Source organism: Corvus moneduloides, chromosome 4 (assembly GCF_009650955.1).
Source record: "Corvus moneduloides isolate bCorMon1 chromosome 4, bCorMon1.pri, whole genome shotgun sequence".
Classification (NCBI taxonomy): Eukaryota; Metazoa; Chordata; class Aves; order Passeriformes; family Corvidae; genus Corvus; species Corvus moneduloides.
This window is the reverse complement of record NC_045479.1, coordinates 39,954,600-39,974,902: the sequence shown is the minus strand read 5'-3', so window position 1 is coordinate 39,974,902 and position 20,303 is coordinate 39,954,600. Positions and strand designations below refer to the sequence as shown.

At 40.9% G+C, this 20,303-nt stretch overlaps 2 protein-coding genes across 9 annotated transcripts in view; both read right to left on the bottom strand.

Moving 5' to 3' along the window:
- Nucleotides 1-3: 3 nt before the first annotated feature.
- On the bottom strand, nt 4-2,732 carry IL22 (interleukin 22). The gene is made up of 5 exons (XM_032107697.1): nt 2,488-2,732; nt 1,637-1,702; nt 1,397-1,540; nt 1,121-1,186; nt 4-703 (listed from the first exon to the last, which is right to left on the bottom strand). The coding sequence occupies exons 1-5, from the start codon at nt 2,680-2,682 to the stop codon at nt 590-592; spliced, it is 585 nt and encodes a 194-aa protein (XP_031963588.1). The 5' UTR covers nt 2,683-2,732; the 3' UTR covers nt 4-589.
- A 4,844-nt stretch (nt 2,733-7,576) lies between these two features.
- The window catches only part of MDM1 (Mdm1 nuclear protein), a 31,093-nt gene continuing 18,366 nt past the window's right edge, over nt 7,577-20,303 (bottom strand). For all 8 annotated transcript variants that reach the window (XM_032106685.1, XM_032106688.1, XM_032106686.1 and 5 more), the window contains 5 exons: nt 19,462-19,607; nt 19,240-19,340; nt 18,072-18,330; nt 16,951-17,019; nt 7,577-14,730 (listed from right to left, as the gene is read on the bottom strand). In XM_032106685.1, the coding sequence (XP_031962576.1) occupies nt 14,624-14,730; nt 16,951-17,019; nt 18,072-18,330; nt 19,240-19,340; nt 19,462-19,607 (682 nt within the window). In that variant the 3' untranslated portion in view covers nt 7,577-14,623. The remainder of the gene's footprint in view (nt 14,731-16,950; nt 17,020-18,071; nt 18,331-19,239; nt 19,341-19,461; nt 19,608-20,303) is intronic.

Sequence of the window (20,303 nt, the reverse complement as noted above, 5' to 3'; positions counted from 1 at the left end):
CATATAAATATCACACAGCAGTGTTAATTTCTGGTAAAGCTTCATAAATACATTTCCTTGGATATTTTTCAATTAATCTATATAAATAAAAGTATTGTATAATTATTACCTTAAAATAAGTTACCATTAAATACAAATAACAAAAATTATTTCTGAACCAGTCTGAAATACCAACTTTTCAGGCAAAGGTCAGAAGGGGGCAACATATGCAAGAGAGATTTCCAACTAGGAGGCTCAAAACATCCTGGCTGCTTATCACTGCCTTGATCAAAGATGATCCATAGGTGTCAAATTTCAGTATATAAAAGACAGAAATGGTTGCCTCATTCCTATGGAGATGAGGAGGACAGAACAGTGCTTTTGTAAATAACTAATGCCCTGTGTTGCAATGGAGAGGCAGTGTCCTGGAGTTTTCATTTTCAAAGAAGGCAGCAATATGCATCCTGTCTCTGCCCACTTAGTTTGCTAGTTTTGACACAAGTGAAAAATATACTGCCTCTGGGGGGAATGGACATAGCTGCAGCTAGTCAATTTGAGTTATTGCAAGAGATCTGCAGAGACATCTCTTCAAGCCTGATCCAGAATTTTTTCAGTTTTTCTTCTTGTTCCCTCCCTTTTTTGGGACGTCAGTACAGGCATTTTCCATGTAGTCAAACAGCAAATCCAGCTCTCCAATGGCTTTAGTCTTTCCATTTTCTCCCAACTAGAAAAGAGCAGAATGCAAATCTTAGGAACTAGTTATTTTTCAGAAAATTGAAATCAGGATTTCAATTAGGTCACAGAAACGGAATCAAGAATTTACTTGCCTAATTCTCTCACATAGTTCTGTTAGAGTCATTATATATTTAGATGTAAACTAGTTTGCTCAAATCTAGACTAGCATATAAGTTTCCTGCAACCTAGCTTTTGAAGGTTTAACTACCATAACACATGCAGAGAGCTAACAGGACAAGTGAGGGAGGGCTGGAAGGGGAAATATCACTAATCCACTATTTAATGTCCTTGCAGGCTTCACCTCCTAAATAATCTCCAGATATTGTTTCATAATTAGGTCAGCCTTAATCCAACTAAATGACTGGGGTTTGAAACTGCTCTTTTTAAATGTTTGGAAAAAATATACCTGTTCCATTTTTTTCTTCATTTGTTCCAGGTTCTTTTCAATGTGCTCTTTCTGTCCTGAAAATCTCTAAAAGAAAGAAAACATCCAGACATGAGACTGACAGCTATGTGCAACGATGTACTTTTTTTCTTTTTCACACCTTTCTATTAACTCTGACTTTCATATCTTTGATCTGAGGTTTCCTTTTGTATCACTGCCTTTTGCCACTGCTTGTAGCTTTCTGAGATTCAGGAGCAGCACTGAGAGTCAGAGGGAAAGAAAGCCAGTGTAACTCACACAACTGCTCAGCTCCGAGGTCAGGGATGCCAAGAATTGTGCCACCTCCTCGACATAAGGGTACTGGTACTTGACTTCAGTGAGGAGAACATCCTTTACTACAAACTCCACAACCCTCTTCATCAGGTAGCAGCGGTTGTTTTCCTATGTATGAAAGCAAGAGGTCATGTTAAATCAAGGCCAGAGATCACTGAGTGCTGCAGAGGGATGCAAAGAGCAGACTCCTCATGTAAGGCTTACCTTGATGTTAATAAAGAGCTGCTGCCCAATCAATCTGTTGTCTGTGTCCTTGTCTGAGGCACTGGCCTGAGAGGAAAAGAAGGAAGTGTCAGGTGGTGATGGGAACCTTACCTAAAAATTAATAATAAACCCTGAACTTTTCATCAGTAATGAAAGTGCAGGTGAAATGAGGGAATGGACACCACAGACTGTTACAGGCAGATAAATTTGGACATTGTGTCTGTTTGTCCCCTCAGCTGGGTAAGATTCAAGGTCAGTATCACAGGAAAATAAATAAGCCAAAGTCTGAATTCATGTCCCGCACTTAAATGTCAGAAGTCGTCGTGGTTATGATGACTAAACCAGATGCTGCAGGTGGCCGACCTCATGGTTGCCCACAGCACTGCTGGGAGGTGCTGCAGCCCTCAACGGTGTACACCCAGGGAGACCCACCCATGGCAAGAGCAGCGAAGAAACTTGCCCTGGCAGAGCTCAGATGCTTGAGCGTCTGCTTGGCTGACTGCAGTCATGGCCCAGCTCCAAATGGACTGGGCAAACTGAGAAATTTAATATCATATTTCACAATTTGCCCACTTTGGCAGCAGCTGCTTGAAGAGAAGAAGCTGTGCTGCTCCAGGGGCTGCTTTTCCCCTGGGGAGCAGGAGGAGGAGAGGCAACAGCGTCCCGTGGCTACACAGCCAGCAGGCAATAGACTGCTCCGCACATTCAAACTCAGCCTTAACTCAAATGCACATTATTTTTCTGGAGAAACACATGGGAAAGAGAGAGGAATGCCAAAGGCTAGAAGCCAGGGTACCAACAGAGAAGTAGGTTCTCAGATCCCACCATGAAGAACACATGGATGACTGTACCGTTTTAGCCAATGTGTAGGTGCGGTTCCTGATGTAGGGCTGCTGGAAGTTGATCTTCCTTAGCTTGCAGGCATGATGGGCAGTGGAAGCCCCTTTCAGAGGCAGAGAGCTGGTGAGAAGAAGAGGGAGACAGCAACAGCAGCAGAAGAAAACCCATCCTGGGAAGCTCTTGGACAAGGTCTGCAGGGAGGCCATGGCTCACGATGTGAAATCGTCCGTCCCAGCAGGCTGCAGATACGGCACTGAGCTCTGATGTGAGAGAAGGCAGCGTTAGCACCAAGGAGAGCGGGTGAAGCAAAGTGAGAGCAGCACAAAGGCTGCAAGCCTTACCTTTGCTGTGATTCTTGACGTGCTCCGCAGGAGGTGAGCTGCACCTTATATAGGGCCACCAACATCTCTCTCAGCTTTTTTTTGGGTACTGGTGGTGAAATAAAAATGACATCAGCAAGTCTCTTACTTTCCAGTATCCTCTTCTGAGAACTACCTAACCACTTCAAAACCCACAAATACAACTTCAAGGCCATCATAATCTTTAGTTTCCTATAAAAAAAACCGAATATTAATGTGGGGCAAAGCAGGGGCTTTTACCAGGGTAGGAATCCTGAATTCCTTTTGCATAAAAATATTTGAGAATTTTATGAGTTTGCGCCTCCTGTCCCAATTATAATGCACTTACTTGATTGACAATTTGATGGCAGCAAACATAACTTATCTAAACTTTTTTTAATCTTCTGTTGTACAGGACTGGTTTCACTGCTGCTGACTGGTACACACAAGTGATCAGAGACTGTATCAGAACCTAAGCACTGGACACCTGTGGCTCTTACCATGAAAATACCCTTTCCCGCACTGTGGCCCACTGGAGTCACTGGCCATCTGCACATCACTGTGCAATCCTCTCTGAAAGATCAGAAACTGTGTAGGACCAACATTACCAACATTGTGTTTATCACGCTCCTGATTTCCAGATTCCCTTTTTCAAAAATATTTTCCTTATTTAAGGCTGTAATCAGGTATAATGACCAGAGCTGTGGTCATGTACTTACTTATCCAGGTGATTTCCATGTTCCTAGGGCTCTTCTGCTAGCATGAAGGCAGTGCTGCACCTTCAGTCTGAAATATCATGTAGTGTGCTAAAGGGAAACTGCACTCTTTAGAGGGTGATTTGCAACCCATCTGTAGACAGTAATGCATCAGAACACAGAACTGGTACAAACATGAACTACTGGTTGCCTAATACCCACAAGGTACACAGGTGACAAACAGGAGAAATCAGAATTGGAAAACCAAGGCTTCAGCTCTACCTCTGAGACCAAACATCTGAGAACTCTGAGAGTGGGTGTCTGTGTGCCTGGGCTCCATCCCTTCTGGCTCAGGTTCTCAGGACAAGAGCCATTATCAACCTTACCCCATGGTCTGGAATGCCCAGATCTTTTTCTTATACCCAAAAGGAAGCAGTTAAAGGCTGAGTGGCACAAGGTTTTATTCTTTAGTCTCCTCTGATGCATCTGCAGCATGAATTTATCTCTCCATGCCTCAGTCTTGCCTCAGTTACCCTTAGACACCTGCCACATCAGCTCTGCACAGATCTGTGCCCTTGAAGTTGCGCCCTGGAGCCACCATCACCACCTCTTTTTCTGCACCCCTCTCAGGTACCCATTCCCATGACCAGCTTCCAACAGCATCTTGACTGCAGCAGGCATCAGAAAACGAGTCTGGACCCAGGATGTCAACAGTCCAGTTCACACCCAAATGCACCACAAAGCTACTCAAGAATATATTTCTAAACTCTTTTCCACATATGTCTCATTTGCCAAGCTAATAGTCCCAGTGCGGATACCGGTTAATGAGAAGATGAAAGGCTGAGTTTTACTTAACCAAAAGACATTAAAGACCAAACTGGGAGAATCCTGACAGATAGGCTGCTTTGAAGGATTGACCTTCCCTGAAATGCATTTCCACTAACTGCTCCCCAGGTGTTAAACACAGTCTGATAACCAAAGACTGCTTCCAACTGAGGTTTCTCTATCAGCTCATCCATCAGAAGTGAAGTCCCATACCCAGAACAGGAGCTGTGGACAGGCATTCAAATGCCCTGTCCTCTTGTCCTTCTGGCAGATGTTAACTGTCCATCCCTTTGGTCACTCACCAGACACAGATCCAGCTTGCCTGACCTCTTTTTGTGGCTCCAGTCCCATGGAAAGGGTGCATGACCTGGGTAAATAGGTGCTGTGCCACACTCATTTGTTCAAACCACTGTGAGGAGCATACCTCTTCCCTAGCATCCTACACATCCTGACAGATGTTTAAACAAAGTCAAGCAGATGAATGAGGAATTAGGTGTTGACTCTTTCTTCTGCCCTTTTTTATGCAGTAATTACAGAACCTCTTCTGTCTTCCTTCTCTGTTATTTGAAACCATAGGACATATCTATTTTCATAGAAAACCTTAAGTTGTATTGTTAGCCATCTTTCTCAGCCATGCTACTTTTTGGTTGTGCCATCATGCCCTCCTTCTGTTTCAGTTGTTTAGTTCACCTTGCTATTTTCCAGACACTGAGATGCTGAAATGCATATTTCAAGTTCATTAATTCGTGTTTTGCAAATTCCCTTTTTATGACATTCCTAAAGCTTTTGCATTATTTACCCTTTTGTTAGAAGCTATGGGTTGTAACTCTCTTTCATCCCTCTAGCTTACTCTGAGCGCGGTCCAGCCCAAAAGCAAAGGGCCAAAATGTTACCAGGCTTGGTAACACGAGTAGACTGTGTGGCTCCCATGCTCATCAGTTCATTCCTGGCCTTTTCCTAGGACTGTTGGTCCTGGGTGTACCACAGAGCTACGATGTAGTCAAGGCTACAGTTATTCCTTGTAACACATCAGTAGAATTTCTTTGGAAGTGGAGATATGCCTCCCGTTCCCAGGGTCTTGTATTTCTGTTACGAGATTGCATTGAACAAAGTCTAGTCACAGTTACCACCTCTTTTCACTAGCTCACCACACCCCGGATGGGAGATACACATCCAGCCATACATCCCATGGAAAGATGGAGCTAAAAACCTGCACTAGCGCTGGATCTTACTCCAGTCCCCAGCTGAAGTCCAGAGAGAGACCTCAGCTCTGTATTTTCTGCTACATTTGTGGAAGAGTTTATTTTTATTCTTGAGGAGGAAATACAAAAGATTTCTGAAAAACAAGGTCTTAAACCAGCACTGAGGTTGAACCTCAGGGAAATTGCTTGGTTAGATTCCCCTTCCCAAATGGGCTAGCCTGAACTGCACAGCAGAAGAGAGCTGCCTTTCATTTAAAATGTGGTACCCTGGATGAAACTGTCACTGGAGGGTCTTGCTTTGTGGAGAAAGAGTAAACTGGACAAAATGCATCTGAAGAATGAGGAAGAAGTAATTTCCCTTTCCTATTTCATGATTTTTTTAAATAGGTTTGATAATATTTTTAATGTTTAACGCCACCAGCACTGTTTAAAATACAAAATTCTTGCAAGAAAATCTATCTGCTCTGCTTCAATTTCAATTAAAAACTACCAAAGACCTTAAATCTTCTATAAAGTACTCTCTGTATTTTTTTCAAGTATAATTGATTAAGGAAATTATTTTGAAATTGTTCACAGGTCACTTTTTCTCCCTGGTACTGTCCCAAGAGTTAAGTGTCTATCCCATCACTGAACTCACCCATAAACTTTTTAAGTCTAATTACATCAAATTTCCCTAATTCATTAAGAAACCATAGTGGTAAATATTCTCGACAATGACTTCTTGACCCATATTGAAGACAGAGATTTTTTTGAGGAGGACTGGAACTCTGCATCACATCTGCTTCTAAAGCCACAGACACTTCCTTCTGACTTTGAATGAGGTCACAGGTGAAGAATCAATACTGTGCTTTGATGTTCAGCTGCTGTGTATCAGCAGCAACATACTAGCACGCAGGAATTTTCTTGGGCTTTAGTACATTTTCAATCAGCCAAAATTGTACTGCATTATTGGAAATGTCAAGACTGGCCACTGGGCTAGAAATACTGTCAAGAGTAGGCATGTGAAAAAGTGAGCCTGCGTATCATGCTCTTGGATCTTTTATTTTGCAATGAAATTCTCCCCCCTTAAACATTTCTATGAATAGGCCATAGGTCATGTAACACCTAAAACTCAACACTGAATCTCAGGTTTCAGGTCACACTCATCCCCTCATTTTGCTCCAGCTCATTCGTGAAGCAGTCAGCTGTCAGCTCCATTTCATCTCAGTTCTTCTCTGCTTTTGCCCAGACCTTCAAACTTCCAAAGATTAAAGTAGAGTATAAAATTGTTTCAGCTCAAGCTCCAGTAAAGTCTTATTTTAGTCAGCTTTCTGCCCAGCAATGAAAGTATCAGTAATGAAAATCGATTCTTTTCTACAAAACTTGAAAATAAACTTTTCTGAAATCCAGCTATTCCTTATGGAAACATCCTAGTACACAGGCAAGTGTCTTCTGGGCAGGATCATTAGGAATGACAGAAGGGATTCAATTTCTACAGAGGAAATGCAGAGACTGGGAGAGAAGATGTAGCATCTAACCATTGTATTTGTGCTTGGTTTTTTTCTTTTTTTTTATGATAGGTTTAATGTTATGTAAGAAACTGTGAGTTCTTTGGAAGAAGAATGAATAATATGAACAAAATTGCTTAGCCTGGGAATATTAGGTGATTGAAAAAGACTCTGGAGTCAGCTCTCAGTACAGGCACTGCTGACTCAGGGTTTTTGCAAACCATACGCAATTTCCTACCTTCCCTGGTTGTAACATTTTTGTAACACAGAGTACCACATTTCCTCTGACAGTAACACTTCAGCTTTTATATCTGATATTTCATCAAAGATCTTTGTTGCTGACCTTCACTTGGTTTTGTTACATAATTTTTGTGTCTCCTAACCATAAGATGCTATAACATAAAACTGGTATTTCATATCATAAAACATCCAAGAGGAAGGATGCTCAATTTTAAATTACATTCTGGGACAAAAAAAAAAACCAAAAAAATCCCAAAACCAACATAACAACCACAGCCACACACACACAAAACAAAAAAAAACCAAAACCCTCTTGTTTTAAATAACTTTATTCTCACCTCAGAAACACTCATATAGTGGAGATACAAGAGAAAGCAATCCAGAGGTATGTTGAGACAACACTATATTGCTACAACCAATGTTCTTAATGTGTTAATACCATGTTATTACCAAGACCACTGATGTAGTGACTTCTACTGAATCCCAAAGTTAATTAATAAAAAAACAAAAAACCAAAAACCTGTGTCAGTGGAACTGCAATAGATGTTAGTCCAGCGGTCTTGCCTCTTCAGAAAACTCCTGCCAACATCAGTAAAGCATAAACAGAAGTCTTATTAAGAATTCTCGATAGCAGCCAACACTCAGTTGACACAGAGGGGAGAAAAGAGAATCGAGACCATGTCAGTGCACACAGCCTCACAGCGCCAAAGGCACCACTATTAACCCTTCCACCAGATGGTAACTCTTAATTCAGCATATAAAGTCACATACATATTATAAGACTGTCACTCTATATAGTGACCTACATGTATGCAACCATGTCTTCTGAACCATCAGATCAGGTGAACTGAAACTTCTGAGCTTCCTGTTAATGTGTGGTGTGGTTGCACAGCCGTGACTCAGTAACATGATGAAGTGGAATTAATGACATAGTGTAGCTCAAAGGAAACCACTCTAATTGGGAACAGAATTTTGCTAACTGGTTTATAATCCAAAATTCAGTAATAGTTACTCAGGTTAAGGAATAGCCCCAGCAACTTGGTTGACCTAGTACCAGCAGTTTTACCATGTAACAGAGTAAGTAAATGAAGCCATTTTGAAGGGAAGCAACATTATTTAAGGTGAAGTACCTGTGCTCAGACACTGCCCATATATCAGCACTTCCACTGAGACTTGGAGCTCAGCATCTCCTGAGAGCGAGCCCCTGGCAGCTGTTATTCAGTATAACAGAGCCATTACAGAAGGTGACAGTTCTCATGTCGCTAACAGCATTCTTCTAACCTGTGTCTATCCCTAGGAAGCCAACAGCCCCTGCCCCAGCCCTTCCCCAGACTGGAGTTATGCTACTGCTGATCTCCCAAGAGAGTTCCGTGACTCAATGAGTTTCCTCTCGGAGTGGAGCTATTGTCAAGAATGTGAGATTTATGGGGCCAGAAAAAATAGCTACAGCATAGGAATTATGACGCTGTTTTCCTAGGTTATCTGTTTTTAGCTATGTGTCGTGTCAGCTAAAATACACAAACAGCTGGAGCCAGCTTCCCACTGGAAACACAAATACGCACTCCTCACAAGAGCACTGTTCTGGGAACTCACAGGCTCACTCTAGCTGGGGGACCACCGAGCCTCAGCAGGTTTCCCCTGTCCACAAGGACAGCCTTGCAACAAGACCTGGGCACTCAGTTCTCCAGAACAGGGTGTATCTGCAGATAAGTGTATGTGTCACAACAACCCAGAAACCAGAAAGGGACCTAGGAAGGCAGAAATCCAAAAGTATTTTCTGGATGCTTTCTGGATCCTGCCAGCCATTTCTATTCTAATTCACATCCTAAAGTAGGTGCTTTGAAGACATTCCAGCACATGACAGTATTAGACAAAGGCACCTCAAGTTTTTAAAAAATGATACATGTGTATATATATATATATATATACACAGACACACAGAGAGTTGTGATTTAATCACAGTCAGAACTAAGCCCTACTCAGACACACACTCACTTCCCACTGGAATGGGATGGGGAACAGAATCAGAAGAGTATAAATACAAAAACCTGTGGGTTGAAATAAAGACCGTTTAATAGGTAAAGCAAAGGCCACACACAAGCAAAGCAAAATGAAGAATTAATTCACCAGTTTCCATGGGCAGGCAGGTGTTCAGGCCCAGGAAAGCAGAGCTCCATCATGCATAATCGTTACTTGGAAAGAGAAACACCACCACTCAGAACGTCCCCCCACTTCCTTCCTCTTCCCCAGCTTTATATGCTAAGCATGACACCACATGGTGTGGGATCTCCCCTGAGTCGGTGCCAGCTGCCCTGGCTGTGTCCCCTCACAATTCCTTGTGCACCCCCAGCACATTAATGGAGTAGGGTGGAGCAGAAAAGGTCTTGACCCTGTGCCCAGCAAAAAAGAAAACACCCCTGTATTATCAACATTATCTTCAGCACAGTTTCAAAACAGAGCCCCATACTAGCTACTTTGGAAAAAAATAGCTCTGTTCCAGCGCACACAGAGACACATACAATATATGCATAGATCAGATTTAAACACTGTTAAAAGGAAAAACCTCTGAGGTCTACTTGAAACCTTCACAGGCTTACCTTAGTTACCTTGGCATAAATGTAAGTCAGTCACATTTACAAAGCCAACATGCTTTACTAGAAGACTTTATCACAACCTCTGAAGAAAGTGGGGAATAAGAAGCTTGAGTTGTCTTTTTCCCCCTCCACTGAAGAACCATCTACACCAAGCAGGATCTGCTGCCCCAACCGTACCACCCAACTCTCCCTGCAAAGAGCAATCTCTTTGCAAATGACTGCTCCTGCTCTTACACTTTTAATCAAGCCCCACAAATGCAACAAGCGATCCAACAGGTGTGAAAGCTGTATGCAAATCAGGCCCTGTTTGCTTTCCCAAAGGACCATCAGTCTTCACACCAATCTTGTGTCAGTTCTCAATCCTCCACCCTAACATGATACCACACAGGACCACCAAGCACCATCCTTTAGTTTCCCAGGCACAGCACATTTGACATGCCAAGTTCAGGCTTCCTCAGTCACTCCATGGGCTTCTCTAGGACACAGCCTGTGAAACAGAAACCTCACAAGGTCAGCTCACATCTGACATAGACGAACTGTAGGAAATACTAGTACATTTAGGAAGTTCATTCACATTTCTACATGGAACTCCAGATGTCCTTCTTTGACAGAATAGAAAAATTGGATCAAAAAGCAAACCAAAACTCAGATTTCCATGAAACTGGAGTTTTCTTGTTACCTACCATCCACTGACTGCTCTTCAAGTTTTGCTTTTGGTGTGATCACTGCTATTGTGATTAACACTTTCCCATTGTGTTCCAGTGCACAGAAAACCAAAGAAATGACTGTACACCTAGAAGTTAACAACAGCTCCACCATGCTACTCCTCTCTTCCCTAGGCTCTGGTCTGCAAAGGTCTGAATAGCTGCTAGAATCAGGACATTATTTTAGGCCACTTACAATTAAAATTACTGTTCAGCTAGTTTTCTTTATCACACATTTGTGTGCATCTAGATAATGAAACAATTTTTCTTCAGGCTACAGTAAAAATTGGTCAACAAGGTCACAGCAAAACTTCCACTTTCATCAAATGGTGATGGGGCTCTTTGCTGACAAATTTCACCATATGGTCAAGAATTCCTGTGACACTAGAACGTCAGGTGTCAACTCAGCCTTACAGAACAGGAAGGTGGAATGAAACATTATGGCATCACAGGAATAAGCACACACTAAATTGTTCAAAGAAGCTGTGCTTCCTACCCCATCTTACTACAGATTTGTATTAATAATATACAAATATATTAATGTACTAATAATATACAAATATTGATGAATATTCAACTTTTCATTGAATATTATGGATTTGGAAATCCCTTTTTTTTCCACTGTTATCTGCCAGAAAGCAATGACACCAGGAGTCAGATAAGGAGAACATATTAGTTCTTGGAGCCTATTACTAGGCTCCAAGAATTTTTGGGTGAAAGAGAAAGCTGGTGGCTGGTAAATAATTTCACTTCTTTCACCTTACCGCAACACACACGGGGTTTTGGGCTGTGGCCCTTGGGTGCAGAGGGAAGTCCAGCTACCTGCAAGACATTGGTGAAGCCAAACCTGTTTTCAGAATATTGTTGCTCACTACATAGGAATCCATCAGCAATACAGTAGATGTGGATCTATTAATCCAAAAAGACTGAAAAATCCCTATACAACATACTCATAGTGACTTCAAGTATCACTAGAAGACTACTTAGTGAGTGGCTTTGTGACTTAATCCAGACTCTATATGCAAAACCAGTCAGAGAATCAGAGAGTAAGCTTAGCTGGAAGAGACCCCCAAGGATCAACGAGTTCAACTCCTGGCCCTGCACAGGACCATCCCCAAGAGTCACACCATGTGCCCAAGAGCATTGTCCAAACGCTTCTTGAACTCTGACAGGTTTGGTGCTGCGGCCACTTCCCTGGGGAGCCTGTTCCAGTGCCAAACCACCCTCTGGGTGAAGAACCTTTTCCTGGTATCCAACCTAAACCTCCCTTGACAAAACTTCAGGCCATTCTGACTCCCATCATTGGTCACCACATTGAACAGGTCAGTGTCTGCCCCTCCTCCTCCCCTCACAAGGAACTTGCAGACTGCAGTCAGGTCTTCCCTCACCTCCCCTGACCAGCTGGTGAAAGTTGGGAACAGCAGCTGAAGACATTCAATTCAACACTTACTGACTGGGTCGGTTTTTAATGCAGCAGTTTTGTAAACCTTGACCTTAAGTTGACAAGCTCACAAAGTTGTTTATTCCTGAGATACATATCCTATTGGCAACTGCCTTCCTCATTATTTATCTACTTGGTCTCTCCATTTTCAAGGCTTCTAAGGTTTCCTTGACAAAACAATACACATTCACTGCACAGCACACACTTGTAATTATTAATAAAGGGTGCACTTTTGAACATTTTTTCCATGTTCAGCTACCTTGAAAACACAACAGGAGATATGTTTGAAGGCTGGTCTGAAATAATTTGAAAAACCAAAATCCCTCTTGAACAAGATAAACAATAGCAGAGAACATGCATAAAGAATTTACATCTGCCTTGAAGGCTACAGAAGACACTTCAGCACTAGTGTAACTCAAAACCAGGTATTTTGTCTACACTTCCCTTTAAATACTTCTGTCTAAAGGTAACGTCTCTCTCCTTTAACGTATCTACTCTCTCCCTGGCAGAAATCAAAATACATCTAACAAACTCAGAGCTACCTAAGATGTACCAGACTCATCTGTACCAGTACAGACAGCACTATAAGCAAAGCTGGCACTTAGGGTGTTACAGTACCTATGACTTACACGCCTCGAAATCAGACCTGCACAAAAACTCTGACCGAGTTGTCAGACAGCCAAGAAACCCAGGCAAACACAGAAAAACAAAGAAAGAGGACACAGTTCATAGAAGTCAATTAACAGGTATCACAGAGAAATAATGGATGATGAGAGCTCTTGTCCAGGAAAACAAGAACATGTTGAATATGAATAATGTAGATAGACACAGCAAAATCAATGCACCCACATCACAGCAACATACCATCCTAAACAAAAATACTTCCCCTTTTAGCCATTAAGTTTTCCACTACAAAACTATCATTGTAGAGGAAAAATGAAAATTTTCATAGACACTGTTGCACATTTTCCCTTTCAGTAGAAACTTCATGACCAATTACAACTTACACATAACAGAACAAGCCCAGAAGCCCATGAGATAAAATACCTTGATTTGCTTCAGACAACTCCACTGGTAGGAAGCTACTGTAACATACAATTTCTGGACGAAGGGAACACTCTTCTAACATCATCAGTACTGGATAGCACAAATTCACTCACTCATTACATCATTTGCTGGGGACTGACCCTTTGGGCATTGCAGCCTTTCCAGCCTGTGTAGCACCCATCTGCTTCGAGTCACCATATGAAGTATCTGTAGTCAGTTATGATTTCTAGTGTCATCATATCTAGCTTTAATAAATTACTCTCTCTGAGGTAACATCTTGTCTTGCTTAAGTCCACAGATATTCCAGCTGAACAGGTGAAAGAGAGAACTAAACAGTGAAGTGCCAATGTAATGGGCTCTGCCAATTATCCAGCATAACTTAAAGAGAAACAAAGCAACCAACCATTTTTATTTTCAGTAATATGCATACATAATTGCATACAAAATCAAAATGCAATCAAGTGTGTACAAATTTCAAATTGTTCTTGTATAAAATTTTCAAATGAAGTAGTATTAAAACCTGAAGCCACACACAAAGAACCAAAACACATGCCAGCCACCTATTTCCTCTACTTCATTTTAACTTGTCGGCATCACTTGGAAAGATAAAATGAGCTGTCAGCATAAATCACAAACACTTTTCACTGTGACAATCATAATGGTATCAGTCTCCCCAAAGCAGGAAACTAAGACAAGAGGTAATTAAAATATCGAAGTCAAGAAAATAACATTCTTTTGAATTTACTTAAAGAGATCACTGCTCCTAAATACCTGAGTTTGAAGTGGAGCTGGGGAACACCACTGGTTAAGTTGGCTGAGTTTTCTTTTTCTAGAGAAGCTGAAATTAACACTAAACATGGGTCTTAGTCTACAAGACAAGCATTCATGTCAGTATAGCTGACAAACTGCACTACTGTATGCACTGAACTTTGATAGTCATCCTAGCCAAAAACCTGTGGACAATGAACAAACCCTAATTCTTCATGTCCTTTTCTTAAACTCCTGTATGTTCTAAGTTAGTGCCATTAAGAAATTAGAATTTTTTGGTAAAAGGTTAAAAGCAGTAAGTAATAAAAGTAACTTTTTGTTACAGCGCTGCGTTATGCTGACAATTCATACAGTAACATAAACACATATACCACTGCTGCCCTTAAGATAACTCGATAAAATAAAGCAACTGAGGTATTTGGTGAACAATGGCATTGCCCCTGAATACTGTTCTAGGTCATACTGCATCACTACAGCAGAATACCTTGAAAAGTAACACACGGGTTTCGTAAAATAATTATTATCTCAGTGTCAAAAGGTGCCACTGTAAAAAAAGTAAAACTTCACATGGCTGTTGTGACATAGTGAATTAAGACCTAACTCTCAGATATAAAGAACATAAATTTTCAGCATCATCAGTTTAAAGTATTTAATTGGGATGGCAAGTCCTAAAACTCGGGCCACATCAATGGTAAGTGAAAGGATGCTGTGTGAAACCTACAATCACAATTTTTTTAAATGTACACCACAAACTGTACAAAATACATCATTTTACAGAATAGTTTCTAGACAACAGGTAGGAGAGACTATGTCTTGCCCCAGAAATCCTTCCTCTTCTGAGCTCGTTCCAGTATCTGAGACGCTAGAGAACTAGACGCTGCCGAGCGAGCAGAAATCTGAGACAACCTGTCATCTGTGGGGAAAGCAGAAGGGAAAAAGTAAATAGGACGATTAAATATATATATTCAAACACAGCTAACATATTTTGAATATTTTTATGCCCTCTTTCACAATGGATGCTAAAACAATAGCACAATACACTTCAATTCAATTACTTGGCAATCAACACGCTGAAGAAGAACCTCACAAGGAAGCCTCTAGTATGTTAGTTAAGAGATTGACATGGCCATCTCTTGAAAAACTCCAGAGTAAGATCCCTGTATTCACCTGGGAATTGCCCAATTCTCCAAGTCATCTTGACCTTTACTCTCCTGTGTCAGCAGACCTCAGAAATTGTTCCTCTGCCACTGAGATCTATATAGACTAGACTCTGGTAATGACATTCTTGAAAGCAACCCACTGCTTCAAGCAAAGCAGACAACCTTAGAATAACTCGACTAAAATACCAGAACCCATGTTGCCAAAAAGAGCCCTTCTGTGCCACATACAGCTAGGTTGCCAAATCCAGCTAGTGTGCCAAAAGCTGCTAAAAGGAACACGTTTTTCAAGAAAACAGAAGTTTACCACAAAGACAAGAAGAAGCAGGCTTTAGAAATACACTTTTGAAGGGTCTTCCTTTTGAATACAGGGTCCACTTCACACACAGTGTAATTCCTAAAATTAATCAGTCTCGATGTTGCTTGCCTGATAAAGCACATTATAATTCTTTAACAGCACCAAAATGTTGCTACAGGTCTGTAAAGATGCTCTCTATGAAAAACGACCTTAATTACACTCATTCTCCTGCAATGGATTAGAAAGAACTGTGTCACTACTTTCCAGACCCCTCACCAACAACAACAAAAAAAATTCCTACACTCAATCCAAACACCACCAGTATTCCGTCAGTGTTTGAATTAACTTTTCAGTAGAGTTTCTAAATTCTTAAAATACAGTGATCCTAATAGCCTGTAACAGGCTCACACACTTTGTATAACAACTATATTCCCATGTATGATAAATTGCTAACTGCACTTCTGCAAATAAGACATGTCATTGGATTAACTCCCAGGTTTGTACGTATATGAACAAATACAGACATATAAAATATCTGTGAGCTGGCACATTTTGCCTGTTTCTGCAAGTTCATACATTACCACACAGCTTACAGGGAAAAATAATAAAGAAACAGCAGCTACAGCATTTAATCTGTGTGCAGCAAGCTGGTGGGAAGCTGCAGAGTACTACAGGATTTTTGCACGTTTTATGTAGTTGCACTGAAGCTTGGCTGAGCCATCTGCACCACCCACATATTTTTCAGCCAACTGCAATGAGTAAAACAGAGAATCAGTCTGAGCCTTGGTTAAAACCCAAGGAGCAAAGAAGCGCCAAGGGGTACAGAAACAAGCTTTGGGTTGTTCTGGGGTATAACTATAAATAAACTGCAATCAGATATAAACCTGCTCTGCCCATACTATGAGCTGAACCAAACACAGGTGATTGCAACTAGCACAGCACCACACCAGGCTCGACCTCAGACACCACACTAAGAAAAAGTGTATAGCAGACACAGTGCCTTTGGTTGGCTAATGCTACTGAAAGAGTTTATTTTTGTCTGCCCACAAAAAGGCCAAGAAGATGCAGCTGTGCAATGGCTGCTCTCCCAGACTAACTTTAAAATGAACATTAAAAAAAGGCCAAAACAGCAATCAGAATGGCAGGATGCCATAAGCACGCCTAACACACTCAGCAGAGGACAGGTGGGAAAATTAAAGTCAGAGGGATCATTTTATGTTGCACATCTGGGGCTAAAGTCTCACGGGCAAAACCCTTATCTTAAAGTTTGTGGTACCTTTTAAGTTGCAACCAAAGCTACTCCAGATGCAATATGGGCTGTGTTGCAGTTTCCTTTAGTTGCTATCAACACAAAGGCTTAAAAATGTGTGGGCAGGAAACAATTTTAGATATGGAACTAAGCAAGCTATAGTAACCATATCAAGAGCCACAATGGTCTATTAATTTTCAGCCACATTTAATGGTTTATTCGTATTACCCTGTACCTTCATATTCATACTTCAGAGAACTAGGTTGAACATGTTCAAATTATTTTGATGAAAATACACTGTAGTTATTCAGGCAAACACATAAACCACTATTACTTACTGCATTCAGAAACCTCTCACATTCATGCAAAAGTTAAAATTTATTTAGGTTACATAGAAGATATACAGTAATGCTTTGGGACAAGAAATACCTTCATCATTACGGTTTCTTTCCCGAAGGGGCAACTGGAAAGTTTTCATTTTTGGATTGCCAAGATTCCCTAAGACAAAAAGCCAAAAGGCATAGTTTTGAATCATTTCAAAACAGACAAAGGAAAATATTTCATTTTAGAACATTTAAAAATATTGTAACATTATTTCCAAAACAAGAGTCTTATAAATAGCACACATAACAAAAATTCTACCAGGCTCCTTTACCTTAAGATGCTCCACTGTATTCTTCTCGAGACACTGCTCTTTGGTACCTGCTGCAAGTTACTTAAGGAACTGCACTCAAGGTGCAGAACTAGAACCCAGCACCAATTCTAATCTTTCTGAGGAAATTCTCTGCATTTCACCTTTCCACTTAACCTGACAACTAGTTGCTCCGTTCTAGTATGGAAATACTACTTTTTAGCCAATCTCTATAATCAAAGGACCAAGAATTGTGGGACTTTAAGTGGCTGTAGAAAGTCTTTCTGGAATGGAGACAAAGGGGACAAGGAGTCTTGTCTTTATCAAATTTACATCCCCAGTACCCTTGAACATTGTTAAAAACTTTTGAAATGCTCCAGTACAAATCCCTCCTCAGCCAAGAAAAGGTTTTTCTCAATATCCAATAAACCTTCTAGAGATAGCTTTTTTGTTTCCTTATCCTGCAGAAATAATTTTAAGGAGCTTATCTATCAGAAATCCACAACTCTTGCAAAATAATACTACACCATAAAGGTCCCAGTTACACACCGCAGTCAGCAACTGCAGCTGGAAAAGTGTCACAGCATCCAGCTGCAGCTTAAATATCAAAATTTAGAGTTGTTCATGCTAAACCAAATTATTCTCATGAGCAGTATTTATTAAAATTAGTAAGGCAAAATCAGAAAACAAACTACTGTAATAGAGTGATGTTAATGGAATCTGAAAACAAAGGTGGGTGTTGTGCACATTTCCTCAGCAAGACTAACCAACCATGTAATAGAAAAGCTTTTGTTTACAAACAGCACATTCTTTGTAGAAACCGTAAGGCAGCAAGCTCAGCATCTCTTGGCCTGAGCACTGCACAGTAGTTATCTACATCCTGCATCCCTCTAACACACACTTAATAAACAAAACCCACCATTATGCTGGAATTCTGGATCCTTAAGAGTCCCTTGAATACGATGAGAGGGACTCCAGCAAGGCACAGAGCAGCTTTTTGCTGACGTCAGCACAGAAGTTGCAGAGGACTGCTCTTGCTGGGCTGAAACAAGAGGAACTTGCTCATCGCCAACCCTGTTAGGAGGCCACTGATCCTGCCTAAGTGGCAGAGGATCCACAGTTCCCAGGCCAGCAGGTGGAGAGTTAAAGTGTGAAGTGGCTTCCATTTTCACATCAGGCTACAACACAATAGAAAGAAAAAAAAAGGAAGGATCAAAAAAAGCACAAAACCACAACATCTCACATACAGCCTTCCAGTACAGATCCTCAAATATGCAGCAAATGTTGACTTTACACTGCTATACTTCTCATGAAAGTACTAAAAGAAAAAGTATTCCAAGCTTGTGAGACAGTGTAAAGAAAATCTGTTCCTAATAACAAGTGTTTAACACGGACTGAAAGTAATCTAATCAGGTCAAACCAAGAGCTTATTTTCTGAAACTGTGATTTTTTAGATTTTACAACATAACCAACTTCTCATGCGATTGTGTCTGCTTCTATTACAGAACTTACTACAGAGGATGTACGCAGTTAAATGGTAGCTCTCTTCATAGAGAGACCAAGCACAACTTGACAAAAAACTATCAAAATTTTGAGGATAACAACTCCTAAATGTTCCTATTTTTCTTTTAGTAATTATGCAAGCTGCAAAGTAAAAGCAGCACAAAAGTAAAGGAAAGGTAGAGTGAAACTATTATGGCACATTAACCTATGTTTTACATAAGCACCCAACCTCTCCCTCTTGAATTTCCTCCAACTCAAGCAATGTGGAGTTGTGCCACGGTGATGTCAATGGCTACAATAAGGGGAAATCCTACTGGCAACCTTTTTATTTTTCTGTAAACAGATCCCACACATTTAGCAAAAAAAAAAAAGTGAAGTACATCTAATCTCACTCCAGTAGCATCAACTCCTTTGACACCCCAAAAGAACTATTTATTCAGACACGCCCTTTTTAGCCACAGACACTGACAATTTTAAGACAGCAAATAACAACTCAAGGAAAAGGTTTCTTAAATGAATTATTCATTATTACCTAAAAAGCACATTCCTACAATTCATAATGGTAAGTCTGTTCTCTGGCTCACCTGGAAGGACCTTTTTTTTGAAGGGTTTGCTGCTAAATTTCGCTTTCTCTGAGGTGAAGATGAAGACTTGAATTTAGGAGCAGACACTAGAACAGTACCTCCTATTGTATTGGAAAAGATGAAAGATGTCTTATTACATTAAATAACCCAATAAATTAATTCAATTATGTATTTTTTTCTTTAGTTCTTGAAAGACTGCTTTGCATTTAGAAATCTTTTTACCAACAGCTGGGGTAGTGCGATCATGATGAGCCCTCGGAGTTCCTCCAAGAGCTCTCGGCTTCGGAGTAGGACGCCTGCTGCCTCTCCTTGAGGATACAGAAGAATCTGACACAGCTGCAGATGTGTTTAATACTAAGGCATTTTCACTGAAAAAAAAAAAAATGAGTAATGATTAAAGGATTAGCTAAGGAAGGACTCAGGAGTCTTGCACTCAAGCTTTCTGCTTCTAATCCATTCCTACAATGAAGCCTAAGGCAAGACAGTTAAGGCCTTAACACCCCAACAGCCTGTAGCTAAAACATCTGCTTGCAAAGGGGAGTCCTGGATTCCAGCCCTTAAGCTTTAGTTTCTGTATTTTAAAGAGTCTCAAGCTATAAATCCAGGCTCCCTCTGTCCCAACAAACCCTGAATGTACGCTATACGTGAATGCACTATACGGAGGCTCAACAAGAGGGCTGCAACACTTTGAACCTGGAAAAACTTTGAACATGGTTGCTACCTTAGAGGTGGGAGTGTGGGTTTGACATTCTTCAGTCAATGTGGTGGAACTGAAGCCAAATATACCACATTTATGCAAACACTATAGCCCCCAGGTCATTAAATATACATCATAATATGATACATACATACATCATACATTATACATGTATATATAATATACATCAGCACTATCACTCCAGTCTTCTGCCTCCAGGTGCATTTCAAAAGGAGGTGGCAGCACACCCATGCTACGGAGGAACCTGATCCTATCAGTGCATGATAGACATATCTAGGCAAAGAATTCCTCATTTCTAGCTCTCAAGAAGGTGTGACATGCAAGCATTAAGCTGCTCTGCGTGGCT

Bases quoted from the DNA above. Each gene is read 5' to 3' on its own strand.
- IL22 (XM_032107697.1), bottom strand. From the start codon at position 2,682: ATGGCCTCCCTGCAGACCTTGTCCAAGAGCTTCCCAGGATGGGTTTTC. The intron at 1,541-1,636 runs GTAAGCCTTACA...TTTCATACATAG, and splicing joins AGCTCTTTATTAACATCAAG to GAAAACAACCGCTGCTACCT. The intron at 1,187-1,396 runs GTGAGTTACACT...TCTTTCTTTTAG, and splicing joins CCTCGGAGCTGAGCAGTTGT to AGATTTTCAGGACAGAAAGA.